Here is a 27,365-nt window from a genome sequence, read left to right on the forward strand (position 1 = left end):
CAAGATGGAAGAAACATCTTCATCCAAGTTTGAATAAATGACATCAAGCACTGTTAGCATCCGCAAGTAGACATGAAAGCGGCGCCAATTACTACGATGAAGTTAGTATTTTCACAGTTTATTTTAAATGTTTAATTATATTACATTTAATTTCATAAATTAATTTCCTTTAATTTTTGTAATTATACTTTCTAGGTACGCCAAGCAGAGGAATTGTATATGGAGGGCAGCTCAAAACCCTTTCAGTTTCACTATTGTTGGGAAATTTGTAAAGGGTGGGTGTTATTTGAAGATTCACCTCAACATAGAGTAGGTCATACACTGGTGTTCAGAACTTCATCCCCAGCTATAGATATGGATGAAGATGAATCTCCTACCATTCAACAAACAAGGGTAGAAAATCCATCTCCGGACAAAGGTTCCTTACCTAGGGCTATGGGACGAAACAAGGCCCAAAGGTTGAAGGAAAAGGGCAAGGCAAATGATGATTACGCCGCTCAATAGGAAGTGGCGGCCTCATTGCGATTACTGGTGGAGCAAAATGCCATTGTCGCGGAAGAAAGGAACCGTAGACATGATGAACGGGCCAAACAAATACATGAAGAGATGGATGATAAGAATATGGAAAGGAACACTATAAGTTACACTCCAATGAGTAAGACCTATTTTGATAGGGAAAAAAAAAAAGAAATTATGATCCAGTGGCAGTTGTTTACCTTTGACTATTACAATGGTAGATAATGAAGATGATGTTGATTATGGATATTAAATTTAAGTTTTTGTAGTTTTTAAATTTAAGTTAATGTTGTTTTTAAATTTAATTTTTAGTTTTTAAATATAAGTTGTAGTTTTTAAATTTAAGTTGTTGTTATTTTTAAATTTAAATAATAAATTATGTTTGGCCCTCGCTTGGAGACGGTTTTTTGTGACAGGGCTAAAACGAGCCATACGGCCCTCAATTGGAGATGAAGGCAAATATGACTCTGTACTGTTCATTAAAATATTAATATCTTGGAGGGCCAGAAGGCTAAAACGAGTCATCTGGCCAGCCCTTGGTTAGAAATGACCTTAAAGAATTTAAACTAGCCCATGCCCATTTACAACTTGTAGGACTAGGATGCTAATCTTGGTGAGAGAAAAGACTTAGAGGTTTTGAGAAAAATATAATATATAGATGAAAATGATAAAAAGACTAACCCTGTATAGATAAGAGAGGCATGAAATATTTGGAACCTATGTGATGACTTATTTCTTTTTACACATAAGGGCATGCTTAACCCAAATTAAATGAGAAATTAAAATAATTGAATGTGAGGAAAACAATCCCCAATATTAATGGGATATCTATATGTTTTTATTTTTTCAGATATGTCAATACCCAAAATTTATGAGACCCATTTACTTTTTATTTATTTGGTTGTTAGATGAAAATGAATAATACATATTTCTTCAAATTCCATTCTTTATACAAAAATGCTACATTTACTACCGAGTTGTACCATCTCTCTAATAAATATAGGGCTTTTTTATTCATTTGGTTGTTACGTGAATATGAATGTTACATATTTCTTCAAATTCCATTTCTTATACAAAAATGCTACTCTTACCATCTAGTTGTACCATCATTTATACCATCTCCCTAATAGAGACGACCCTATCTCCATTAAAGAGATGATACAATGATGGTATAATTAGGTGACAAATGTAGCATACTCTTCCTTATAAGTAAACATGACTTAAATTTTGATTTGACACATGTATATAAAAAAGATCATTAGGGTCCGTTTGGTAGGCTGGATGTGAAAGGTTATTAGCCTTTAAAATGGGACTTGAGTCTAAGACTGTTGTTTGATACGTTTAAAGAGCATCATGGATTAGATTCCTACTTTGGATCCAAGTCCAGAATTAGACGGATTCATAACCCGTTGGTATGGGTTACTTAAGAATGCATCGCGCCTCCTCCTTTCCGGTTAGCATCTTCCTCACATCTCTTTGTCGCCAACATATATATATATATATATATATATATCTCTCTCTCTTTCTCTCTCTCGGTCGTACAACTATGAGAATAGGTCGCGAGCGCGGTTTTCGGGTCGTCAGAAGCAGTTCAAAATACCAAATGGCAGACATAAAACCCAACCTATCCTATCTAATCCTAGCCTAACCAATTCAAAATACCAAATTCAACTATGTCCGTTCCACCGTACGTGCCCCTAGTGTTCAATAGTTAAACAATTTGGGCTACTGAGTATGCTAGCGTGTAAGAATAAACTAGGTCGAAGATTTGAAGCACTCAACTATAACAAAAAAAAAAAAAAAAAAAAACCCACAACAGATTTAAGTTCCCATCCACATAAAATGACTAGAGTAGAGTCCAGTAAGCTCGATTGAGAAAGAAACCTCTGAAGGTGTTGGGGCTTAGGACCTTAGGTTAGTAAGAACCCAGTAATAACTTCTCAAAAAGGACTCAGTAATAAGAGATGTGAACAAAAAAAGCCACAGCAAGTGGCTCAGCGGTAAGGGCGCGGACTGTGGCTCTTCAAAAAGACAAAGAAAATGTGGGAGGTTCCGAGTTCGATACTTTGAATTGGTGAGTCTGCTGAATTGTGGCCATCGTAACTTGCAACCTACTTTTATCACCTAGAGTTTGAAAACTCTACAATAACTTTTTTCAATAGTCTGAACCGCCATATTTTAACTCATGTATATATCTTAACCGACTATTAACGGCTAAGACTCTGTTTGAAATTGCTATTTCTCTTAAATATATATACTTTTTTATTTTTTCAAAATTATTTATGCTGTTTTTTCGGCAATGTTTACATTTTCTCTCTCTATTGTCCCCCAACCCAACTGACGACAAGCATGAAGAATTCATCTTTCTCCTTCAAACTTACACACCCATTCACGGATGCCTTGGAAACAAATTTTGAGTAGCTTCCTCAGAGCTTCATATACAATTGTTAGATTAATCCTTTCCGAGTTTTAGAATGTTAAGTGCAGTACATCTTAATACTCCAAAGTGCTGGACTCATCACCATAAAAAATACAGCCTAGAACTCATGGTCTAGCAAAGACTCAAATTTCCAAAACTTAATTTCTGAATTTGAATCATATTCTGGAATCAAAAGATATATATATATATATATATATATATAAAACTGTTTACTTTCCAAAGGAATTTTAACTTCTAACTTTTATACTATTTGCAAGGACATGAAGGTTGATGATTGATTTATTTACTTAAGCGTTGATAAACGTGTTCATTCTTATTAGTGACATATCATTTAGTTTGCAAATTATGTCTACCCAATATGTTTTTTCGTTTTTTTTTTTAAATAAGAGGAATCCCACCATACATTAGGCATTAGCAGAAAAAGCTGCAGTCTTTGTAGCAGGAGAAAGACCTTGACCAGCAGAGTTAGAAGACAATTCAATTGCATTGCCTTCTCATTAGCACAGGATTCCCCAGAAGAATCCTTCGAAGTAGACTTCTCAGAGACATTTTGGGTGACCACTAAATTTTGGCCCCAAGGCAAACGGTACACTAAGACAGAGCTGATAGCTCCAATGAAAACATATGCGAGAGTTCAAACTCGGATTGAGTTCTAAACTTTTGCTCATTTTCCACTAGACCAATTCGTTGAAATTCAGTCCCAAAATTTGTTAATACCAACTTATACAACACATGTTGATCGAACAAAAAACAACGCAGTTGTAACATAGCAGTTGTAACTTGTTTATTAGTTGGATTTTCAAAGTTTGGGTGCCCAATTGGGCCTTCTTACACTAAACTGATTGGGTTCTGTAGTGTGGGCTTTTTACAAACTTAAATCATTTTTAAACCCAAACCGCCCTACGCCGCCTTTCATCGGGCGCTTTCGTAAACTTAAACCAAAAACCCTAACTGTGCCTTACTCGGGAGTTATCACGCAGTCCTAGCCCCATCGCACAGATCTTCTCCCTCGTCGTGTTCGACTAGGTAAGGATCTTTATCCTGTAAAACTGTATAATTTATCCAAATTTTAGTGGATGATTTTGATGATCTATCGTTAATTTTATGAATATCTGTTCGTATTCTCCTTACTTGAAGATTCAATTAGTCTCTCTCGTAATGTTCGATCTTCGTTGGATTATAATATACTTTCACATATTACGTATAATTAGAGCCTTGATGTGGTTAGTTCTATTTAATTTAATTTTTTTTAAATTTAATTTGAACAATTTGATAGCTAGGACTGTAAATAAACTAACTCAGCAACATTGAAATCAGCCCACATAACAGATTTAATGTTTTGAAAACTTGAATTAGTGGATTTTCCAGTTTGTTATCGGGATATTGAAGTTGCGCAAAAGAACTTATCTTGCTTCTGATGGCGTTTCGGATATAACTTTTGTTTTTTCGAGCTTCTTAGTGTTGATAATCTGGATACCTCACTAGAGCATTCTCACAAGATTTTTAATCTTCTTCTGTATTATTTTATTGCTAACAGAAAACGCGACACAAAACTGAGCGCAGTGGCGTTCCAGGATTCATACAGCCGACCCACATAGTGGGAAAAGGCTTTGTTGTTGTTGTTGTTGTTCTGTATCATTTTATTATAATGGTATTGTGTCAATACTAAAATTTTTTGTTCTGTTTTGATTCACGAAAACCTTGTCTTGATTTTAGTTATTTTTTTGATGAAATTTTTGTTCTCCATGGTGTGGCCATTATAAGTATACTATTCTTTGTTGGAACTGAATCAGCAAACACAGAGCACCTTAAGTTTTGCTTTTCTTAATGCTGTATCAAATGGTTGCAAGAATTAGTTTTGAATTTGGCATGATACATCTATTTAACTTACAAGATCTTTAGTAATGCTATTGTAGATTTATAATATTTGATCCGTGCCTACTTAGATTTCTTACCTTCTGTTGCCATTTTGTTTAGAACTATCAGTAGTTTCTGCCATTCAGTTTTTACTTAATACTCGGTTTAATATATCTTGTTCCTTTCCAGGTTCAGCTGTTGGATTAAGTACTTCCCAAAACCCTCTGTTCGAGATGAGGTAATGATTAGTTTGATATGTCAAACCGCAATTCTTCTTAGCTTTTATTTTCTGAAGTACTAACAAATTTTCCTTTTTCTTTTGTTTTGTGTTTATCATCCTCGCTTCACAGCCGACCAATGGAGGAAGATGTAGGTTATAGTGCTCTTGAGCTTATTTAGTGCATCTTTGTTATGTCTCTCTTTGTACCATTAAATGTTGTTAGTTTTCATGAATGTGCGACTTTGTACGTAGTTGGAAATATCTAATGGTTGTGCGTCTGTGATTGTCTAATGATTCTCCATTTGCAACATTTAAACTTTTTTATGTTGCTTTTCTATTTTCGCCACCTTAATGGTATTTCATGGAAACAGTGTGAGTCCATACTCTTGTTGCACATCAAATAGTCATTTTTTGGTTCAATGCATCGACACACCCGTAATTATCAAATGAAATTTTAATTTTTAATTGTGTTATGGTTCAAATGGTCTGTGTATTTCTTTAGGGTCTTCACATAAACTTTCTAGCAACTATTGACTTCTTGTTCCTGCAATGAAATCATCGTGACTAAATGTTTGAGAGTGACCTCTCTTGCTAAATGACATGGTCTCACGTGTCCATTGTCCTGCTCATTTCTGAAAGCCCTAAATCAACATATTTATTCTTAGTGGTATCATCATTTTGTGTAAACATGCTTATCGAACCTGAATGCTGCAGGGTGCCAAGAACGAGGAAGAGGAATTCAACACAGGGCCACTTTCTGTCCTTATGATGAGTGTAAAAAATAATACTCAGGTAATGCTTTCTGAGAATCTTATGGTTCTTTGTCCAGAAAGGCTTTACATATCAAGGGCAAGTATTCTTATTCAATTTGGTTCTTGTCGTGCAAACAGGTGCTCATCAATTGCCGTAACAACCGAAAGCTTCTTGGCCGTGTGAGAGCATTTGACAGGCATTGCAACATGGTTCTGGAAAATGTCAGGGAGATGTGGACTGAGGTATTTTCGGTTGGTTCTTTTGCGTTTTGATTTCATTGGGATACAGCTTGTGGTTGTTGATCATCGATCATCAATGCTATGTTACTTATCGCTAATTTTTTTTAATTGTTTATTTGTCTATGTAGGTGCCGAGGACTGGAAAAGGCAAGAAAAAGGCCCAGCCGGTTAACAAAGACAGGTTCATCAGCAAGATGTTTCTCCGTGGGGACTCTGTTATCATCGTTCTTAGGAATCCGAAGTGAGGTGTGAACTTAGCACACAATTCTAATGACTTGTAGATGTAGTCTGCTGAAAATTGTAGAAGTACTATCGTCAGGAGTTTGAATTGCTCTTCTTAGAGCAACTTTCCAGTGCTGTATAACTTCGTTTCGATCTGTGTGTGAATTTCAATTGACAGGTACTAAATGCACTCTTTAGAGTAACATCCGGTGTCTTACAGTTCGTGATCAAATTCTTAACTCTGTTCGAATCTTTGTTAATTTCAATTGACAGGTGTTTGGACTTCATAATAGTAACATCTTGAATTACTATGTGCAAGCCGAGATCCCTTTGTAGCCTGGCGGCTTTCCCCGGAGGGGTAAAAATGTCCGGCGGCTGTTTTGCGTGTTTCGTTATATGAATTTGCATTGATATTTAATTTTCTCGTAGTATAATTGTGATCCCGTCGATCGAACAGCTACAGCTCCGTCGATCAAACATCTTTTCCGTTGTTGTGAACTCATCCGACTGCATTGGGTTTCCGGACTGGAAATTTCTTCGTTGTGGTATGGGTCCTTGTGTTCGAGTCTTGACCGCGCTGATAGGCAGTTAACTTGTCCAAATGATAAACCTCCCCTAAACAGCTCTATTTATTTATTTATTTAATTAATGATTTTATTTTTCTTTATTTTGACTATTCCCTCTTGTTTCTCTCTATTTCTAATTTTCTATACGTGTAAAATCAAATTTCTCCCCTTGTCTTTTACATTCTTCCTTCAATAAATTGTCAACGTCAATTAAATCGGTGCTAACATACGTTGGAATTTTATGGGGCTGCTCCCTGCGACAAAACGCCCATACGTCACTATTATCTTAATTAATCATGTTTAACGACTTATTATATAGATAGTGGTAGGTAGGTCGTACATGATTTTTGAACGATGACTGGCTAAGGCCAAGCTCCGAAAGATGCTTTTGTGCCTAATTCCAAACTCCCTTGCCTCGTTCCTTCAAATGTTTTCATCATTACAATAAAATAAATAACGATAAAATTCAAGAATAAAGCAGTCATACGATCACATGATATTGTTTTATCTATCTAATTTTGTTATAACACTTTTAGACTTGACATAAATTTTGACATAACTTTAGCATCTGTACATGATTTAGGGGTCGCCTAGCAGTCATTTGGTTTTCAATTTTTGCATTTACATTTTGGTTTTCAGTTTCCATTTTTCTTAAAAACTAAAGTAACTAAAACGAGTATTCATTTTTTAAGTTTTCGAAAAATTAAAAAAGAATGGTTATCAAACGATCGCTAATTCATTTATAAAAATCCAAAACACGGTCAACAATAGCGATTCATCCATATTACAGCGCGTAAATGATACATCATGCGATCGTTGTAATGATAACACCAAAAAAATTCTTCAAAGATGATAAAGATAATTAGTCATATGGTTTGATTAAGCGGTGGGTGGCGGCCCCGCGAGACTCGGTCGACGCCATGTTTGTTTTAAATGGACACGTGTCGTCTGATAAACAGAAAATATTCAGATGCACACGTAGGTACATACATAAGCAGTCATAGGATTGCAGCCAAATATAAGAGTCCTCCCATCCGGCCGGTTTTACTTTCACAGCTCTCGACTCTGCGCTCAACTGCAACTGAACAACACCCGAAAGCTCGAAATTTGAAAACCGGTGTTTGGATTCCGGTGCAACTACCTCTTATCCGCAGTGAGTAATATCGTTATTCTCGATGGGGAAAGGCGGGGGCTGTGTCCCAAGCAAGAAGAAAGTCCTCTCCGATGCCGCACCAATTCCCGACACCGCCAATAATGCCTTGCGAAGCCCGGCGCCGGCTTCCACCGGCGGCACTCCCAGTTCCGCTACCAAGCCAAACAACGTTTCTGTCGTCGCCGAATCGCACCCGAATCCGGGCCCGGTTACGAAATTGAGGATATTCATAGTGTTCTACTCAATGTACGGACACGTGGAGGAGCTGGCCAGGCGGATGAAGAAGGGGGTTGACAGCGTGGAGGGGGCGGAGGGAGTGCTGTACCGGGTGCCCGAGACGCTTCCAGCTGAGGTTTTGGAGACGATGAAGGCGCCGCCCAAGGACCATGAAATTCCGGAGATTTCGGCGGCAGAGCTGGCGGGGGCGGACGGGGTTTTGTTTGGGTTTCCGACGAGGTTCGGGAGCATGGCGGCGCAGATGAAGGCGTTTTTCGACTCGACCGGGCAGCTGTGGAAGGAGCAGACCCTGGCTGGGAAGCCTGGTGGGTTCTTTGTCAGCACCGGGACTCAGGGCGGCGGCCAAGAAACCACTCTGTAAGCTTTTGCCTCATTTCTCAATTCTAAACTTCTTTTATGAAATTAAAAAAGCTAAGAAGTTGAATTGGGAGTTGAATTGTTTGGTTGGTTTTCTCATATGGTTTGCAAAATTGGGTTTTTATGCTTTGTTAATTAATAATTTGTGAAGATTAATGGAGATCATTGTTGCCCAAATGAAGGTTTATCGGTTTTATCTGCGCAATTGACATGAAATTAATAATTTTTATGGATGGTAGTGTTTGAGTTGGTGAAATTGTTGTTTAATTCGAAATCAGATTAGTAAAGGTTGGGTTTTTGGGTAGCATTGTTCTAATATGCATTTGAAGAAATGATTTTTCCATTTTTTTTCGGGATTAAACTTTCAAATTTGTTTTAGAGTAAAATGTTACACTATAGGATGCATAAAGCTTGTTTCTTTGTATGGTTATTTTAGTTTTGGGCTATTTGTCGCAAACAATCTGAAGCAGAAGCACCTTGTTACTAATTACCTCAGTTTTATAGTATCGGATGCATCATTTGGTTGAAGTTAGTGCTCAGCCTTGAAAGGTTGATGTAAATTGATGAGAAATTTTATTAAGACTTGTGTTCTGCTATTTTGTCACAGATGGACGGCAATCACCCAATTAGCACACCACGGAATGCTGTTTGTTCCCGTTGGGTATACTTTTGGAGCTGGCATGTTTAAGATGGACTCTGTAAGAGGGGGTTCTCCGTATGGCGCTGGTGTCTTTGCTGGTGACGGCACAAGAGGCGCAAGTGAAACTGAGTTGGCTCTTGCAGAGCATCAGGGGAAGTATATGGCATCAGTAGTCAAGAAACTTGCCGCTTGATAGTGATTTCCGAATTTTAGCATATTTCCTTGCCATTATTTTCCTGTTCTGTTTGTCGATCTAAATGTATTCCTTCTGCGATCGTTCTTGGCATTCTCTTGTTACCTATGTCGATGTTAGTTCTTTCTTATCGCTTCACTTCGAGTTGTTATATACGTTCAGAAAGATGTAAAGGTTTTTAATTTGTTCTTTCCTTGATTGTTGTCCAATAATTTGTGAATTTGTGGGGTGTGTCATATTGTATACTTTCGGTTCGAAAACATGTAATTCTGTTAGCACTTGACATATCAATAAAATTCGCACATTGGTTACGATTGGTGTTGATGAATACTGGTTGAGAACAATAAGTACTGACTTTGCTGCGAGGAGCAGTTGGCTTTTCTTGTGTGCAAATCTGTAACTACAAGCAATCATCAATGTAGGAATGTTTCTTGGTGTAGAGAAAATCTAACCGTGATTGCCTCGGGTAAGTGTACTTCGTTATTCGATTTTCGGACAAGATGATAGACATCGGCTGTGTTATTAGTGTGTCATTTTCTTAATAAAAAACGAACGTTCTGTTAAAAGAATATAAAAAATACGACAATTCAAAACCTATCTAGTTGAACACCAAAAGCAACACAAGTTGTTCAACCTTTGGCACAATACCAAAATGTTAGCAACGATACAATCCAATACCAAAATGTTAGCGACGATACAATCCAACATAATTTAGTAGTGTAGTTTAGGACAATTCATCAAAACACATTGATCTTGGCTTCATTGGTAAATCCGTTGATACTTATCGTTGCAACATAAAATATAATACGAATAGCCTTCGTCGTAATCAAGTTAACTTGAGCAGAATAATCCTTTATACATGTAAGTTCGGAACTCTTTTCCTGTAAATTTTAATTAAATTAAATATTTCTTGAATAAAGGATCAGAAATCGTTATTTTGTGAGACAACTTTACCCACGCTTTTTCTCCGTAATGACATTTTTAACCCTACCTTAAGCGACAAAACATACCATAATTTACGAGGACCGAAGGAGTAGCGACAGGGACATTTCCGGAAACTCGGAACGCAGACTTCAACGACTTGCAACATCGTTTTAAAGTCGGACCTCGAAAGCAAACTACATTGTTCAGATTCACTCTCGCATTCACTCTCTCTTCGTTTTTTCGACGATTCCAAATTCGTCGCCGAAAAACAGATATGGCGGACACTCTCGCCGCTCTGAGGTCTCTAATGGCGTGCCACTCTCCGCCTCTCGACGCCTTGGTCGTCCCTTCTGAAGATTATCACCAGGTCTGTCTCAATTTGTCAATTTTAAATATGCCCTTGTCACTCGATTTTTAACGTTGTTTCGATGAAATCTTGTATCCAAAAATTTTCGATTTTACTCATGTTATCTGTTCCTTTATCAAGATTGGAACTTTTCAATTGTAATTTCGAAATTTTGCGTTTTTATTTTATTTTTTATTTTTAACATTTACTTTTAAGGATGTTGGGAGTGATGTTTGTGTTGTAATTGCAGAGTGAGTATGTTTCGGCACGAGACAAACGGCGTGAGTTCGTTTCCGGCTTCACCGGGAGTGCTGGTTAGTATTGTGATGTTGTTTAAGGATGCTGCTGTCTAAATTTGATTGCTTTAAGTTGAATTTTGAAGCTTTTAATGTTGTGTTAAATTGTGTGTTGAATTGTGTTCAGGTTTGGCACTTATAACGAAGAATGAAGCGCGGCTATGGACCGATGGTCGGTACTTTTTGCAGGCAACGCAGGAACTCAGTGACCAGTGGCAGCTTATGCGAATGGGAGAAGACCCGACTGTCGATGTCTGGATGGCAAATGTGAGTCACTGCTTCTTTGAGTAACTCCTGTTATTATTTTCAATGTTGTATTTTCAGTATTTTGGACCTTTTTGTATCGACGCTGGCACTAAATTACAAGTTGGTTCTAAATGATGACTCCAGTTAAATTACCTGTGACTTTGTGGATTCTTGTTTGCCGCTGTAATGAATTTTGGGATTTGTTTTTGTAGAATCTTCCTGAAGGTTCAGCCATTGGTATTGATCCTTGGTGCGCGTCAATAAACACCGTGCAACTATGGGAGCGTGCCTTTGCCAAGAAACAACAGAAGTTGGTTCAGACTTCCACAAATTTGGTAGACGAAGTTTGGAAAAATCGGCCCCCTGTGGAAATTAATCCTGTCATTGTACATCCTTTGGAATATGCTGGTCGTTCTGTTGTGGATAAGTTGAAGGATTTAAGACAAAAAATCGTACAAGGGAACGCTCGTGGTATAATTATCTCAGCGCTTGATGAGGTTAGTCTGTTTGGTGTGTTGCTTCATGTGGCATCCTACTTTACTTTTGATTTTGTCATGCGGTATCTCAATTTAATTGCTACTCTACAGGTTGCTTGGTTGTATAATATTCGTGGCACTGATGTTGCCTACAGTCCAGTTGTTCATGCATTTGCTATCGTGACATCCAACTCAGCTTTCTTTTATGTTGACAAAATGAAGGTTTCCGCTGAGGTCAGTTAAACCATACACAGTTGATATACTATCATAAATAATACACACACACACATATCATCTTATTAAGCAACCTTCATAAGGCAGTGAATATTGGCTTGAAGTTATCAAGCCACCGGTAATAATAGATGCATTTACTATTTGCCATCACCAATTTTTGTGTCTTTAACTGATAACAGTAATTGTACCCTTTGGACAAAATTATGCTGTCCCCCATTTCTTTTTCGTATATCCTTTTTTCCATGTTAGAATGCTAGAGTGAGCATGAGCAGTTAATCGGTTTAGTAGACGTATCTGACAAATTCACTCGATATGCAGGTAAACTCTTATTTGGAAGAAAATGGGATTGATGTCCGGGACTATAAAGCAGTGAGCTCGGATGTTGCCTTGCTTGCGTCTAATCAGCTCAAACCTTCATCTACAGTTAAAGGAACTGAAGCTGAAAAGGCTAATGGTGGAAAAAAAGCAGAAGAAACAGATAATGACCTCATATGGGCTGACCCTGGTTCATGCTGTTATGCTTTGTATTCAAGACTGAACCCTGAAAAAGTTATTTTACAGCAGTCGCCTTTGGCCCTAGCAAAAGCTCTAAAGGTAGCATGCTGCACTTCCTATCTTGTGGAGATAGCAATTTGTTTCTGATAGTTGTGCCAGTGATTTTATTCTATTCATTTTTTTTCCTTATCAACTGATTGCTCTAAAATTTTAGAACCCGGTCGAATTGGAAGGGTTAAAGAAAGCTCATATCCGGGATGGTGCAGCTGTTGTGCAATATCTTGTGTGGTTTGATAAGCAGGTACATTGTGATACGTATGTTATCTTAATATCTTTAAATTTCTAAACAATATTTTCTTAGTTTCTATTCTATATGTTTTCCAGATTTTGATGCGTTTAGTTTCCTAGATTTGCAGCAATATGAAAGGCCTGAACTAATGCTTGAGCTTCTGTAATAAAAATGCAGGCGCAGGAGATATATGGGGCTTCTGGTTTCTTTTTGGAGGGGGAGGCAACAGATAAGAAAAACCACTTGTAAGTTTGAGTCTCCTTGTTGAATTTCATACCTCTCATTGTGTGGATGAGATGCATTATGATCTTGATATAGTATGATTTATGATGTCAGCAAGATGTGAAAATCACACATAGAACTGCTTTTGTCCAATCGCAGTTAATGATCATCCATTCTATGGACTTTCAGACAGTTGATGCCTTATACTGTTCTATGCTTAATTTAATATTTTAGTTGCTTAATAAACTCTGAGTTGCACATATTTTTATAATTCTATAATATGTTTGCATGTTGATTGAATTGAATGAACTATGACAGGAAAACTACAAAGCTAACCGAGGTGACTGTAAGTGATAAGCTGGAGGGCTTTCGAGCATCAAAAGAGGTAGTGTGAACTTTTAATACGAAAATCCAACATGATAGTAGCGAAATTCCTTTGATGCAAGTGTGCTTTTCCCTCACATATATTTCTTGGATCATGTGATGTTCTTTCTATTTGGTATATTTGCAATCATGGTTCTGACTGTAAAAACTCTCTTCCACGCTAAAGAAAATTTGCAACAAGTGGTTGCAGAAAATGAAATATGCTGTTCAATTTATTGTTAGATGTTTACTTGTATGCTTATGTACCTCCATGCATGTTTAGTTTGCTTGACATGATAGGAATTTCTTTTTCTGTCATATTTGCAGAACTTTAGAGGTTTAAGTTTCCCTACTATTTCGTCTGTTGGCCCAAATGCGGCAATCATGCATTATTCACCGGAAGCAGAAACTTGTGCTGAGTTTGATCCAGACAGCATATATCTTTTTGACTCTGGGGCACAGGTTTGTCAAATGTCATGGAAGATTCCGCTAATAAAAATTACTGACCAATTTCATTTTAAATGTTCTAGCGTATCATTTACTCACGATGCTTCTGTTTCTTTAATTTTTAATGTTGATGGCATGGTTGCAGTATCTTGATGGAACAACTGATATAACACGGACGGTTCATTTTGGTAAACCTTCAGCGCATGAGAAAGCATGCTATACGGCAGTAAGTTCTTTTTGTTCTTCTCTTTTGTGACATTGTTATTTGGTAGTTGAGCTTATCGTAATTTGAACGTTGTTGTCCCAACTCTGTTTTTCTGTGGCTTGAATTGCAAGAGTCTTGTAATAGTTCATTCATTCTGCTATTAATGACTCATTGTCACCAGACTCACCACCTACAGTTTTTAACAACCGTATCCCACCCTGACCCTCAGCACCTTCCCCAAGCTTATTACTATCTTTGTTAATATTTCAGTTTACCATGTCACAAAATAACCACGCAAATGCAATGAACCAGTACAATCCATATTAGCTTTTTACACTTGAAACTCAAATCCAAATCCCCATTTTATATCCTTCCATCTAAATGAACCCTTAGATTCAGCTGATAACCTACAAGTCATGAATTTAGATTCACAATGGAATTTCAATACTTTCAGATATTATTTTTGATTCTATGTGTTAAGATGAATTTTGAATCTTTGATTCACAACGGCTGAATCCATTCTGTCTACATGTGTAGACTGTTATCCCAAAATTTATTCAAGTCAATACTCATGTTAGGGTTCTATGAACTAGCTTGATATGCTGCATTACTTTTGTAGGTCCTCAAAGGTCATATAGGTCTCGGGAATGCTCGATTTCCTAATGGAACCAATGGTATTTCCTGTTTTTATCTTCTTTTTGTTCTTTCAAATTTTAATCAGATTTTTCAAGTGTAATTTTGTAAGTATATCATTGTTGAATACATTTACATTCACAATCTTTTTACAGGTCATGCCCTTGACATTCTTGCTCGAGTTCCTTTGTGGAAGAGTGGTCTAGATTATCGACATGGTACTGGTCATGGGATTGGGTCTTATCTAAATGTTCATGAAGGTAAATATTAACTACAACTGCTCATCCTTTACTCTCCAGTGCATTGTTTTTGAGCTGATAAATGAATTTTCATTTCTAACTTCCATTTGCACTGGTTGAGCAGGTCCACATTCGATTAGTTTCAGACCACATGCTCGAAATGTCCCGCTGCAAGCTTCCATGACTGTAACAGATGGTTAGTTTCAGTATAAACAATTGTTGTTGTCATTATTATATTATTTGTTTCATTTTACGCTTGTATAAGAACTTTCTCAAACTTAACAAAGAAAGAATTAAATCCCACATACCAGAGGATTGCCATGCATCGTGATTTATAGATATTGCTTAGGTTTTCCTCTTATTCTTTTGTTTATTATCCGTGCTCTCTAGTATTCATGTTTCTTGATTTTTTTGTCGTTCATGCATGGCTCCTCGAGTTGACTGCTAATTAGTCTTACTCTTTGAGGCCATGCTTGGTTTATAAATTGGTTTGAGTATCCATGAATGTGAATAATTATGAGCTTCTTGAATGGGACTGTGTGAATTGTAATTGACTCCACCGAAACTGCACTTTTCAGAACCTGGATACTACGAGGACGGCAATTTCGGTATAAGATTGGAGAACGTGCTTATAGTCAACGAAGCTGATACAAAATTCAACTTCGGTGACAAGGGTTACTTACAATTTGAGCATATAACTTGGGTAAGCTTGCTTTTGTCTCTATTTGTTGATGCACAAAACCGGATGGTCTTGGAACAACGTAAATCCGACCGTGAATCTGCATAAAATGTAAATGACACAAGAGTTATCGTGGTTCACCCCAAGGTTTGGGCTACGTCCACACTGATTATGTATTTATTTGAGGGAATAGAGAGGGAGAGGGTGAGAGCTTCTGAGAGTTTCTGAGGGTGAGAGAGGGGATCTCAGGCCTAGGAATTGGCCTCTGAGGGTGAGAATGAGGCCCCCCCCAATTGTGAGGGTGAGGAGGCCCTTTTATAGAATAAGGGCTCCTCACCTAATTACATATTTGCCCCTTCTTTTATCCCATAATTACATTTAAGTCCCCCAAGTATTTGTACGAGATCTAAATACGAGGCCCTAAATATGGTATAAACAGTAGTCCCCCAAGTCTTCAGTCAAGAGAGTCTTTTGGCTGGAGACTTGAAATTCAGTCCATGTGTGGGCCGAAGTAACTAGATGTCGTCCTGAACTGGTACTTGATATGAGGCGGTGCTCAAAGTGAAATGATGCTCAACTATAAGTAGCACATGCTGCGAGGCCGCTTTGCTTGTAGCTTGAGTTGCCTTGGTTGGCTCGGCTTGTGGTGTTGAAGGTGAGGGAGTCCCTTTTATAGGATAAGGGCTCACTCCTCAATACATAAGTGATGGGCTAGAGTCCCCCAAGTATTTTTCATGAGTGCTCTCTAAAAGTGAAGGAGTCCCTTTTATAGAATAAGGGCTCGCTCCTCAATACATAAGTGATGGGCTAGAGTTGATGCTCGCGGCGAGGCGGTTGCTCAGCTGGCGGCGTTTCTCTCTAATGAAGGTGAGGGAGTCCCTTTTTATAGAATAAGGGCTCACTCCTCAATACATAAGTGATGGGCTAGAGTCCCCCAAGTATTTTTTATGAGGGCTCTCTTGAGGCCCAATATATGGTACATAATGTAGTCCCCCAAGTCTTCGGTCAATAGAGTCTGTTGGCTGAAGACTTCAAATTGAATCCATGTATGGGCCGAAGTGGCGGTTGTTAGGAGGCGATATTTGTATACCTTGCACTGAAGCTTTGTAGGTGAAGCTTTGTAGGTGAAGCTTTGCAAGTGAAGCTTTGAAGCTAGAGCTCTGTAAATGAAGCTTTTAAAGCTAGAGCGTTTGTAAATGAAGCTTTTGAAGCTAGAGCTCTGTAAATGAAGCTTTTGAAGCTAGAGCTCTGTAAATGAAGTTTTTGAAGCTAGAGCTCTTGTAAATGAAGCTTTTGAAGCTGATTGACATGAGTGATGCTCATGAATGTTTATGTTGATTGACATGAGTGATGCTCATGGATGTTGTCATGAGTGATGCTTATGAATGTTTAACATGAGTGATGCTTATGAATGTTGACATGAATGATGGTCATGAATGTTTATGTATGATTATCATGAGTGATGCTCATGAATGTTTATGTATGAATGACATGAGTAGTGCTTATGTATAATTTGGAGTACTAGGCGTACTTTTGATCACCTAGTTGGTGCTATTTTGGGCTTATGGGCCTTCGCTCTCCACAACATGCCAGCCCATTTATTTTGGGCTTTTCCTTTTTTTTTTTTTTTTTTTTTTTTTTTTTTTTTTTTTGACCCTCTGATGGGGTTTATATATATTACCCTCTGATGGGGTTTATACAGATGTTTCCGAAAGATAATAAAAATAAATTACATCATTCGGGTGAGGTGTTTATTCCTTGCTTTTGCAGTGTTTTTCTGCTCTGCCTTAACTTTCTACCGCACTCTCTGTCTTTTGCTTTCTTCTTTGTGAGCACATGACCCCTCCATGACTGCACCACTTTTTTCTTTTTCTTTTGCATTGTCTCCCATGTGCTCTCGAGGAGGGCCTCCATTTTCTTTTTCTTTTTCTTTTGCACCTCTGTCTCCATGTGCTCTCGAGGAGAGCCTCCATTTTCTTTTTCTTTTTCTTTTTCTTTTGCTTTCTTAGTGACATGATGGCTGGATTGCTTCACACTGGTGTGCAATTGGCGCATGCCATCTCCACAAACTTCTTCAGACCCTTTCCTCCTTTTCCTTTTTCTTTTCTACTTTTGTTCCCACTGCTTTTGTTTTTTGCTTTCTCTTTTCTTTTGCTTTCGGCATGCTGGGATCTTCACTGCTTTTCCAGTCAGATGTCACCAGCGGTGGAGCCATGGACGTGGAACAGGAACTGCCGCGGAGAAAAGATCGCACTTTCCATTTGGTGGAGGTATCTGGTCCTGATCTCCATCTCCTGGAACTTGCCTAGGAATTGGCTCCTTTGAATCCACAGTATTTTTGGGAAAAATGGGTTTCTTTTCAGTTTCATACCCATTCTACTGTTCTTTTAAGACCTCACTGTTTTCTTTTCATTTTCATCCACGACGCGAGCGGGCGACAACTCCACACCGTTCTTTAAGACCCCACTGATACTAGGGAAGCAAAACACAACCGTTTAACCGGACCCAGTCTGAGCACATGCTATCAAGTCGCGGCCAGCCATGGCTATCGGAATAGCGTGGCGCTGAATCGGCGTGGGCTTCACGTACTTGCACCGGCCAAATCGATCTCGACAAATGTGTCCACCGGTGGTGGAATGTCCTCGTCGCTCACCTCCACCGGGATGTCTTCGTAGGCGTCGAAATTGATACCGCCATTTCCATCGCCTGCGTCCTCAATGATTTTGAGCTGATCAAATTCCTCAGAGAACCCAAAAGCAGAAAACAGGAACGTGGCGTCTTCGATGAGGTTCTGATCGCTAGAGATTTGGAGGGATCGATGGATGATGAAGGCGTAGAAAGCAGCTGCGTAGAGAATCAGAGATCCCACCTCTCATTTCAACAACTTCATAGCTCTTCCATAGAGAAAGAGAGAAAGACAGTGGCACTGTCGCAGTCCACGGCCGGGTCAGATCCGCCGCCTAATCACCGCAGTTGAGCATCATCTTAAGGACTGGAATATGATCTCCACAATGTTCTTGCTAGTATCTTCAGGACCCAATTCAGAAACTGCATGTCTAACAGCCTGGTAAAGCTCCAAGTTCTCAGCTTTCATGAAAATCTCACCACATTCCGGACAAAGACAGATGCTCCCCCTCAGAGAGAGGTCTCTAGTAAATCCAAGAACATGATTAACCACCATCCCCATTAATTTCATGGAGTGGAGCTTTCATGGATCTGCTTGAAGTCTTATTGCTGTGGCTGATCACCGCGTGCTTGCCAGAACTTCACACCTCCGCCATGCTCCCGTCGCGGGCCAGCTCTCCGTTCGACGCGCTGAGATCAACGGTCGGCGCCAATCCGCGTGTCTCGCTGTCCTCCCCGTTGTCCTCGATCAACATCGCGATGAGCTGAATCTGGCTGGTAGTGAGCGAAACGAACCGGGAACCGAAATGTGGAGCTTGGTGGAGAGTTTGGAGGATTTGCTGCCGGAGTAATGGAGGAAAACCAACTCGCCAAATGGAAAGCCGGGATGCTTCTTGGGGACAAAGAGATCGAGCAAATCCGTTGGAGGTAATCCAGCCTCTTCGATCTGGGTCTCAGTTCGATGAAGACCGTAGAAGTGGGTCCCTCTTCAATGGGACCCCCTTTCCAACGAAACCATTTCAGCTAGCTTCTCATTCCCATGGATTCACACAAAGCTTTTTACGGATTTGGGTTTTGGATCTTCTTTTCTGGAAAAGCCCAGTGAGGTTTTTTGGGTTTCTTGCAGATTTTGTAGATTCACAGTGGAGGTGAAAATTTGAGAGAAAACCGACATAGCTTTTCGTGTCGATTCCCACAGACGGCGCCAAATGTTGATGCACAAAACCGGATGGTCTTGGAACAACGTAAATCCGACCGTGAATCTGCATAAAATGTAAATGACACAAGAGTTATCGTGGTTCACCCCAAGGTTTGGGCTACGTCCACACTGATTATGTATTTATTTGAGGGAATAGAGAGGGAGAGGGTGAGAGCTTCTGAGAGTTTCTGAGGGTGAGAGAGGGGATCTCAGGCCTAGGAATTGGCCTCTGAGGGTGAGAATGAGGCCCCCCCCAATTGTGAGGGTGAGGAGGCCCTTTTATAGAATAAGGGCTCCTCACCTAATTACATATTTGCCCCTTCTTTTATCCCATAATTACATTTAAGTCCCCCAAGTATTTGTACGAGATCTAAATACGAGGCCCTAAATATGGTATAAACACTATTAATTCATAAACTGTTATGCAATGTGGTTGTGCAATTTATTACTTTCCTTACTGTTAAATAGTTCGATTTCCATGCTATGCATGCCTTCTCTTTCCTTTTTCTTTTCGTATGGACGACTTGCTCATAAACATTGGACATGAACTTAATTTGTACACGAGTTAACGTAGTCACCCAATGACCTGGCATTTACGTTATTACGACACTTTCTCACTCAGTTTATAGAGGGGAATAAAGGTTGAGCTGATCTAGAATTGTTCTATTCTCTTTCCAGGCACCATACCAGAGAAAGTTGATCGACTTGAGTCTTTTAGTACCTGAAGAATTGGAATGGCTCAACACCTACCATGCCAAATGCAAGGATATTCTGGCTCCATACTTGGATGAATCTGAGAAGGCGTGGCTGAAAAGAGCCACTGAACCCATAAGCGTGTGAGCCGCATCCCTCCCTCGTCTCTCCAAGAGAATCAGAAACGTGAGCTTTCTGAACGTGCATATTGACTCAATAATCAAGATGAGTAGCATCTCTTGTGCCATGCGTTTTTATGATTATTTATTTGGAAACTTTGCTTCCTTCTTTTACAAGTCTTCGTTGTTTAGACATCGATGATGCATTCCTACTTTCCAATGTTACCGAGAAATCGGACCTATGACACCGATGATTGGATTCTGTGGACTGCTAGCCTTGACGATTGGTTATTTGTGCATGCCTCGAGTCCTATTATCACGCAGTCTCAACTTTCCGGCATGGGGCTTTGATCTCGCATGGTCTTGCCAATTCGGACACTGCATTGGACGAACTGCTTCGCCAATCCAAATAACATTCCAATTACAACTCAACTCGACCAAATCACTCCGCATTCTTAGAATTAACAGCAATCACGTGTTCTAATTTTACGACATGAAAAGCCATGATTAACTTGAAATACCATTAATCATGCATTGTTATGTGTTTCTCCAACTACTTATAAGCACACGCAAGATCTCTGATCTAATCAATGTGAGATTCATTCTCAATACGTCTTCATCACGTATGGCGAATTTTCAAGTCTAACACGTGGACAACACAACTCGGGTGACGTGGAGCACGTGTGATTGTTGGGTTTCACATGTGGGATATTCTGTTCTAATACTACGAAAAAAGTTGATGTTCCACTATAAAATCAATTGACAATATGAAGAATAGTCTAACTACTTATAAGTACATGTAATGTCATTCCTCTCATCAATATGAGATTCAGTTTCAACAATAGCACCCTGCACGTGATTTGCGCATGAGCTCATCACAACGCTCGTTTTTAAGTTGTAAAATGAAATGTCAGGCTTACCTACCTGTTTATCAATCCGCAAAAACCGGTTTTTAATATATATATACATTTTTTTTTGCATAAGTAGTTGTATCAAATTCAAACCAACAAAACAAAAACAAATTAATAGCTTACGTACAAAGATTTTGTTGGAATTTTTGTTTGGTTACATTACCCTTAATACTACCCGTTAGTGGTGTAACTATTAGCTTAGTATACTGTCTTTTTAGCGTGTTATTGATAGGATATTGCGTAATTAAATGAATCAAAATTTTGTGTATCAAATTATGTAGTCAAATTAAATGAACCAAACTATGTAATATGAATATTCATCCATGTATGATAACAAAATACATACTTATCTTAAAATGGGACATAGATATGTGAGTAGATCAATTGATGTGATTGAGAACAAAAGAATAAAATTTATTCTACATGTTTTTTTTAAGCACAATGATAGAAATTTCATTAATTCAAAGGAGGCTGATGACAACTCAACACATAGAGAATGGACATTATATAGGCCCGCCCTTCACAAAGACAATCAACCATTACATTCTAGCACAAAGAGCTCAGACAACAGGTTTGAGGATTCCTCGAACGAAGAATGCAAACCCCACAATGCAGAGCAAATTTAGCAAGACAGTGTGCCATCCTGTTGGCCTGACGACAAACATGGGCTGAAATAAGAGAATACACACCATTCTACCATAAATATTATTGATGTTTATACTTCACCATACAATATTGACAATGCTTTTTAGTCAAAATAGTCTATGAGATTGACCTAACTCTTTAATTTGGTCTTTAACAAGATTTATCAATTTTCATTGTTAGAGATCAAATTAACGAATTAGGTCAATCTCATAGACCATTTTAGTTAAAAAGCCTGTTGAAAACAACAAGCATATTTGAGAGCCTTCCTGTTGAGCAAATCTTCTAGCATTTGCCTTGATTGTCACCCGGTATTTGTGACAATGCATTATATGAAGAACCAGCTACGCTCAATGCTTTGGCAGCACTCAATTTAAGCTCTTTAACTCTATCTCTTATTGCTTGACCATCTCTATCTACCATGATCTTTCTCACCATTCCCTCTATCTCTTCTCTCCCAACCACTTTCTTCAATGGTAGCACTTTTGATCTGACAGCAACACCAAGTTCCTCCGTCAACAGTGTAGCGTTCAATCTCTGCTCCGCATATAGTGGCCAAACTATCATTGGCACTCCATAGGTGATGCTCTCGATGGTTGAGTTCCACCCACAGTGTGACCAAAACCCTCCAATTGAAGGATGACTTAACATGTCCACTTGAGGCACCCAAAGAGGCACAACCAATCCAACGTCACGGGTCCGGGTTAAGAATCCTTTGGGCAAATAGGTTGATGCGTCATTGTCTCCATCTCCTTAAATAAAGGTACTAAATGTAAGTGAAAGTATCAAATATAACACATCGATAATGTATTAAATACTGTAAATAACATAATCTTAAACCCCAAATCAGTACATAACACAAATAAACTTTTTCTTTAAAGATAACAAATAAAATTTGATGATATAAGAGGTAAGTTTGAGAATTACCTGAAGTGAAAAAAGCAGCATCTGGAGAGTTAGATGGTGGGCGGACAACCCAAATGAATCTTTGTTGACTCAATTCCAACCCCCAAGCCATTTCTGTCATCTGCTCAAAAGACACCGTCCCCCCACTCCCTAATGACACAAATATCACGGACTCACTAGGTTGCTTGTCTAGCCAATTAAACAAGCCCTCCTCTTTTGGACCAGCTGAACCACCTGATTGGACCGGCCTCGTCAACGGTCCAATAGGATAAACCGGCACCTTAGCCACCCCACCCAGGAGTCTCTCATCCCGGAATGCATCTAATGTTTCGTGCTGCAAGTCCTCCCATGTATTTATCAAAATCCCATCACTCTTGGGGAAATTAGAACCTATCCTTACGTATTCCAAATATTGTTGGTCAGTCCGGTCCAGCATCGGGTCTACGACGTCTTCGGGCCGAACCGGCTTGCAACCTGGAATTCTCAGCGGTTCAGTCTGGTCCACATACTCTCCTTCCACTTCCTTATCAAGAACTCGCACGTAAACTGTCAACGCTAGGAACCATGCATTGCAAGCAATGAAAACGTACTTGGGAATCCCTAGCTCGTCGCCGATGGACAGAGATTCGGTGCTGAAGAGGTCCACGATAAGCACGGTAGGACGAAGAGGAGGCTTGATGCCAAGTATGGCTGACCGAAACGCAGGTCGTACTTCACGCATCATGACTGCAAGGAGTGTAACGACAGCAGCATCGGGGCCAACACAGCCGGAAATGTCGGGCGGTGGGAGTTCAACAATGTCACAGAATTTGGGGGTGGTGGCTGCCTTGAGGAGCTCAGACTCAGCTTTGGAGGTAGGAGATGGGATGGCAAAGATCGTCACGGTGAAGTTCCGGTGGGTGACAAGTCGTTTTGCGAGCTCGAGGACGGGGATGAGGTGGCCCAGGCCTGGGCTGCAAAGTATGGCAGCATGTGGCTTTGAGCTCATGGTAGGCGGGTAGCAATGGCTTTAGCCTTTAGTGCACAGCTTGAGCTTAAATAGGAGACAAGAGGAATGAGAATTGCACCCCTCCCAGGTTGTTCAAGAGTTTACCGACAGTTGAGGTAATGAAATGTATGTGGAACCCTACTAATATGGGGAATCAGACTCCCAATATACCCGGAATCAGACTTCTAATATACCCGGAATCAGTTTCCAGAACAACAAGCCTCTATCTGTCCGGAATTCCTTTTTTCTACCCAAAATACCCTTATCTCGTCTCCCTTCCACCTCTTTCTCTGCTTCTCTGTGTCTCGGCGGGCAGTGACCAATATCAAAGGAGAAGAAAAGTCAGAAGGGAAGAAGAAGAAGAGGGAGAAAGGAGATGGAGAAGCTGAAAAGAATTGGGGAATGGGGTGCTGAAAAGATTGGGCGATGGGGTGCAGTTTGGGCTTCAGGATAAGGATAAATAATTGAGGGATGGGGATAATTGAGGGATGGGGAAGCAGAGCAAGTTGGGCTCTCAGTTGAGAAGGAAAAATAATTGAGGGATGGGGAAGCAAAGCAAGTTGGGCTCTCAGTTGGTTTTTTTAATATTAACTACACAAATATCTTTTTGACATTTCAAAATGAAACAATTTGATAAACAGTACAAATTCTTTTTAAAGTTTTTTCACAAAGTTTTTATTTTTATTTTTAAAGAATATAAAAAATATAAACATTATATACTTGGAATATGGGCAATTTAATAATTACATTAGTTTGCATTTCGATTCATATATTTAAGTAAACAACTTATATAAATAAATATGATTCTTATCCCGATTTCAAGAAATTTTAGTAAACAATTTCAACATTAATCTGATTCTAACTCCACTCCATTTCAATTCCCTCTCAATCAAATTCCTTCTCAATCCAATTCTTCCTCAATTCAATTCCCTTCATTTTGATTACGGAATAGTAAACCAGCCCTAAGAGTAATGATAGGGAGAACAATTTTTTTAAACAAAATTACAAACCAAAACAAGCACGTTACTTGACACTTAATTAATAATCCAATTATCTACAATCACATCATTTAATTTGTAAATTTAATTTAAAAAATTAATATTCCAAACATTATTCTTCAAGTAATCAAAACAATCTTTGCTCTTCAAGGGAGATTGATATTTTATACCAGTGACATTACTACTTTTCTGCGAATGAGAGTAGGAAAAGAGGACAAGAATTGTTTACCCTCTCATTTTCGGTGCCCTTCTGTGTCATGTTTTGTGCGGTCACCGTTAAATCACGTTAATATTTTATATTATTTTTTATAGAGATAATAAGAAAAAAATAAATAGTAATATAAAATGTTAACGTGACTTAATCGTGATCACACAAACAAAATGATATGAAAGGGCATCAAAAGTAGATGGCAGACATTCCGAATGGAACAGATGGTTTGTATTTTTTTTCAAAAAGTTGATAAACTTTATCTAAATGTGTGACCTAATTATTATTTTATTTTATGTGATTGGAAATTACGAGTGGAAGCATTCGGATTGTTCTACGATTAGGTTTTGAGTCATTATCGTGCTGAACCTAGTCCTTAGTGAGACTAATATATATTTATATATTACATAAATTTTAAGTAAGGATCGATTGATGAACAAGCTAAGTGATATTTATTTATATTTTTAGTAAGGATAATCAGATGATAAGCTAATTAAAAATATGTCAATGAGTTGGCGCCTTTCAGATATGATGAGATTTCTTGTGAATAGTTTGGCACAGAATTAGTTGAACGAAACGTGCTGTCGTCTAATTATTTGGTGGGTGGATTTGTGTTTCTTTTGGACGGATGAGCATTCTCACCAGATTCTTTTTGTAGGAATCCTATGAATCTTTACATTTTAATATTTCATCGTACATTATGTGGTTAGTTTTCGTCAAATACTATTTATTTTTAATTTAAAAAAAAAAAGTCAAACGATTTCTAACCTTACGATATGCGATGAATGTCTATAATGTGAAAATCTCTAGAATCTCCACAATTTGGATCCAGATGAGATCCAAATTCTTTTTTGGACTTTTTGGCCTCAAGTAATTAACAGGTGTTCGGATCGATACGATAACGAATCAGGTCGTTATTGGGTAACCCGATAAGCACCTGTTAAGATAACAGGTTGGTGATAAGCAAAATATTAATTTTATAATTTTATAACCCTAAAAAAATGCTATAATAATTATATATATTATATTAAATTTAAAAATTGATGACCATTGGATCGGCTTAAATATACATATCATTCAATTTCTTAAATGTTATATGTACAAAATAAATAAATTTAAATCTACTATATGTATATACCATTGAACTTGATGAGATACGAATTTTACGAAATTAATTTCAATTATCCAACCGTCAAACTTGTTTGTATATGCTTCGAGATCGCATAAGCAAAAAATCGCAAAAAAACAAACATTCAGAGATCAAGTAACGGGACAAAACTTTTTGACTGTTATCAACGAAAAATCACGATTTAACTGTTATTTTAACTTCGATTGTGATGATTTTTTACAACTATACTCCTTGACCCTATATGAATACAATGAATGAACTCGATCTTCAATTTAAAATATTTACACTAGTGGATACCACAAAATCTTATGTTATACTTAATGAAAGTATGAATAAACTCTCAAGTATTAGTGAATCTATTGTTTTGATGGGATACGCATTGTACGAAACTAGTTTCAATGATCCAACCGTCAAACATGTTTGTACATACTTTGAGATCGCATACACCAAAAATTGCAAAAAACAAACATTCAGAGATTAAGTAACAGGACAAAACTTTTCGACGGTTATAAATGAAAAATCACAATTTAACGGTTATTTTAACTCCGATTTTGATGATTTTTTACAGCTGCACTCCTTGACCCTATAAGAATACAATGAATGAATTCGATCTTCAATTTAAAATACTTACACTAGTGGATACCACAAAATCTTATGTTATACTTAATGAAAGTATAAATAAACTTTAAGTGTTAGTGAATCTATCGTTTTGATGGGATACGCATTCTACGAAACTAATTTTAAAGATCCAACCATTAAATTTGTTTGTATATGCCTCAAGATCGTATACACCAGAAATTGCAAAAAAGAAACATTTAGAAATCAAGTAACAGGACAAAACTTTTTGATGGTTATCAACGAAAAATCACAATTTAACTGTTATTTTAACTCCAATTTTGATGATTTTTTACAGCTACACTCCTTGACTCTATATAAATACAATGAAGGAACTCGATCTTCAATTTAAAATATTTACACTAGTGGATACCACAAAATCTTATGTTATACTTAATAAAAGTATGAATAAATCTTGAATGTTAGTGAATCTACCGTTTTGATGGGATACGTATTCTATGAAACTAATTTCAATGATCCAACTGTCAATGAATACAATGAATGCAATGAATACAATAAATGAACTCGATCTTCAATTTAAAATATTTAAACTAGTGGATACCACAAAATCTTATGTTATACTTAATGAAAGTATGAATAAACTCTTAAAGTGTTAGTGAATCTATTGTTTTGATGAGATACGCATTTTATGAAACTAGTTTAAACAATCCAACTGTCAAACATGTTTGTATATACTTCGAGATCGCATACGCCAAAAATTGCAAAAAACAAACATTCAGAGATCAAGTAATGAGATAAAACTTTTTGACAATTATAAACGAAAAATCATGATTTAACGATTATTTTAACTCCGATTTTGATGATTTTTTACAGCTACACTCCTTG

General features: G+C 38.0%; 4 protein-coding genes and 1 long non-coding RNA gene across 8 annotated transcripts; 3 read left to right on the forward strand and 2 right to left on the reverse strand.

The window, feature by feature from the left end:
• The first annotated feature begins 3,622 nt into the window (after window positions 1-3,622).
• Window positions 3,623-6,914, forward strand: LOC103401225 (uncharacterized). 3 transcript variants are annotated; one of them, XR_523857.4, is made up of 7 exons: window positions 3,856-3,982; window positions 5,003-5,051; window positions 5,164-5,182; window positions 5,748-5,825; window positions 5,924-6,028; window positions 6,154-6,425; window positions 6,521-6,914. XR_523857.4 is itself a non-coding variant. In XM_008339940.4 (6 exons), exons 2-6 carry the CDS (start codon window positions 5,047-5,049, stop codon window positions 6,268-6,270), a joined length of 324 nt encoding a protein of 107 aa, XP_008338162.2. In that variant the 5' UTR covers window positions 3,623-3,982; window positions 5,003-5,046; the 3' UTR covers window positions 6,271-6,450. The 3 variants fall into 3 exon arrangements, 2 of the variants coding, with proteins under 2 accessions (XP_008338162.2, XP_070670744.1); XM_008339940.4 differs by lacking the exon at window positions 6,521-6,914 and having other exon boundaries at window positions 3,623-3,982; window positions 6,154-6,450; XM_070814643.1 differs by lacking the exons at window positions 3,856-3,982; window positions 6,521-6,914 and adding an exon at window positions 4,492-4,607 and having other exon boundaries at window positions 6,154-6,450.
• An 857-nt stretch (window positions 6,915-7,771) lies between these two features.
• Window positions 7,772-9,704, forward strand: LOC103401224 (probable NAD(P)H dehydrogenase (quinone) FQR1-like 2). The gene is made up of 2 exons (XM_008339939.4): window positions 7,772-8,560; window positions 9,168-9,704. Exons 1-2 carry the CDS (start codon window positions 7,989-7,991, stop codon window positions 9,391-9,393), a joined length of 798 nt encoding a protein of 265 aa, XP_008338161.3. The 5' UTR covers window positions 7,772-7,988; the 3' UTR covers window positions 9,394-9,704.
• Window positions 9,705-10,490: 786 nt separating this feature from the next.
• Window positions 10,491-20,396, forward strand: LOC103401223 (aminopeptidase P1). Its single transcript, XM_008339938.4, has 16 exons — window positions 10,491-10,684; window positions 10,914-10,977; window positions 11,087-11,226; window positions 11,418-11,702; window positions 11,793-11,915; window positions 12,234-12,509; window positions 12,625-12,711; window positions 12,877-12,944; window positions 13,240-13,306; window positions 13,612-13,746; window positions 13,877-13,957; window positions 14,556-14,610; window positions 14,725-14,829; window positions 14,933-15,004; window positions 15,387-15,511; window positions 19,989-20,396. The coding sequence occupies exons 1-16, from the start codon at window positions 10,592-10,594 to the stop codon at window positions 20,148-20,150; spliced, it is 1,938 nt and encodes a 645-aa protein (XP_008338160.3). The 5' UTR covers window positions 10,491-10,591; the 3' UTR covers window positions 20,151-20,396.
• LOC139192480 (uncharacterized) lies at window positions 17,064-17,281 on the reverse strand. Its single transcript, XR_011576659.1, has 2 exons — window positions 17,143-17,281; window positions 17,064-17,095 (listed from the first exon to the last, which is right to left on the reverse strand). It is a non-coding gene; the product is annotated as an uncharacterized lncRNA (long non-coding RNA).
• Window positions 20,397-21,523: 1,127 nt separating the features above from the next.
• Window positions 21,524-24,021, reverse strand: LOC103455522 (anthocyanidin 3-O-glucosyltransferase 5-like). Of its 2 annotated transcripts, none has more exons than XM_008395111.4 (2): window positions 22,603-24,021; window positions 21,524-22,427 (listed from the first exon to the last, which is right to left on the reverse strand). In XM_008395111.4, the coding sequence occupies exons 1-2, from the start codon at window positions 23,567-23,569 to the stop codon at window positions 21,961-21,963; spliced, it is 1,434 nt and encodes a 477-aa protein (XP_008393333.1). In that variant the 5' UTR covers window positions 23,570-24,021; the 3' UTR covers window positions 21,524-21,960. The 2 variants fall into 2 exon arrangements, with proteins under 2 accessions (XP_008393333.1, XP_008393335.1); XM_008395113.4 differs by having other exon boundaries at window positions 21,524-22,424; window positions 22,603-23,977.
• Window positions 24,022-27,365: the final 3,344 nt, after the last annotated feature.

Source organism: Malus domestica, chromosome 15, assembly GCF_042453785.1.
Source record: "Malus domestica chromosome 15, GDT2T_hap1".
Lineage (NCBI taxonomy): Eukaryota > Viridiplantae > Streptophyta > Magnoliopsida > Rosales > Rosaceae > Malus > Malus domestica.

Excerpts from the sequence above, each read along its gene's own strand:
- LOC103401224 (XM_008339939.4), top strand. The coding sequence starts at position 7,989 with ATGGGGAAAGGCGGGGGCTGTGTCCCAAGCAAGAAGAAAGTCCTCTCC. Across the intron at positions 8,561-9,167 it reads GGCGGCCAAGAAACCACTCT|ATGGACGGCAATCACCCAAT; the intron begins GTAAGCTTTTGC and ends ATTTTGTCACAG.
- LOC103401225 (XM_008339940.4), top strand. Across the intron at positions 5,826-5,923 it reads GTGTAAAAAATAATACTCAG|GTGCTCATCAATTGCCGTAA; the intron begins GTAATGCTTTCT and ends TCGTGCAAACAG. Across the intron at positions 6,029-6,153 it reads TCAGGGAGATGTGGACTGAG|GTGCCGAGGACTGGAAAAGG; the intron begins GTATTTTCGGTT and ends TTGTCTATGTAG.
- LOC103401223 (XM_008339938.4), top strand. The coding sequence starts at position 10,592 with ATGGCGGACACTCTCGCCGCTCTGAGGTCTCTAATGGCGTGCCACTCT. Across the intron at positions 13,958-14,555 it reads AGAAAGCATGCTATACGGCA|GTCCTCAAAGGTCATATAGG; the intron begins GTAAGTTCTTTT and ends TTACTTTTGTAG. Across the intron at positions 15,512-19,988 it reads AATTTGAGCATATAACTTGG|GCACCATACCAGAGAAAGTT; the intron begins GTAAGCTTGCTT and ends TTCTCTTTCCAG.
- LOC103455522 (XM_008395111.4), bottom strand. The coding sequence starts at position 23,569 with ATGAGCTCAAAGCCACATGCTGCCATACTTTGCAGCCCAGGCCTGGGC. Across the intron at positions 22,428-22,602 it reads TGCTGCTTTTTTCACTTCAG|GAGATGGAGACAATGACGCA; the intron begins GTAATTCTCAAA and ends CCTTTATTTAAG.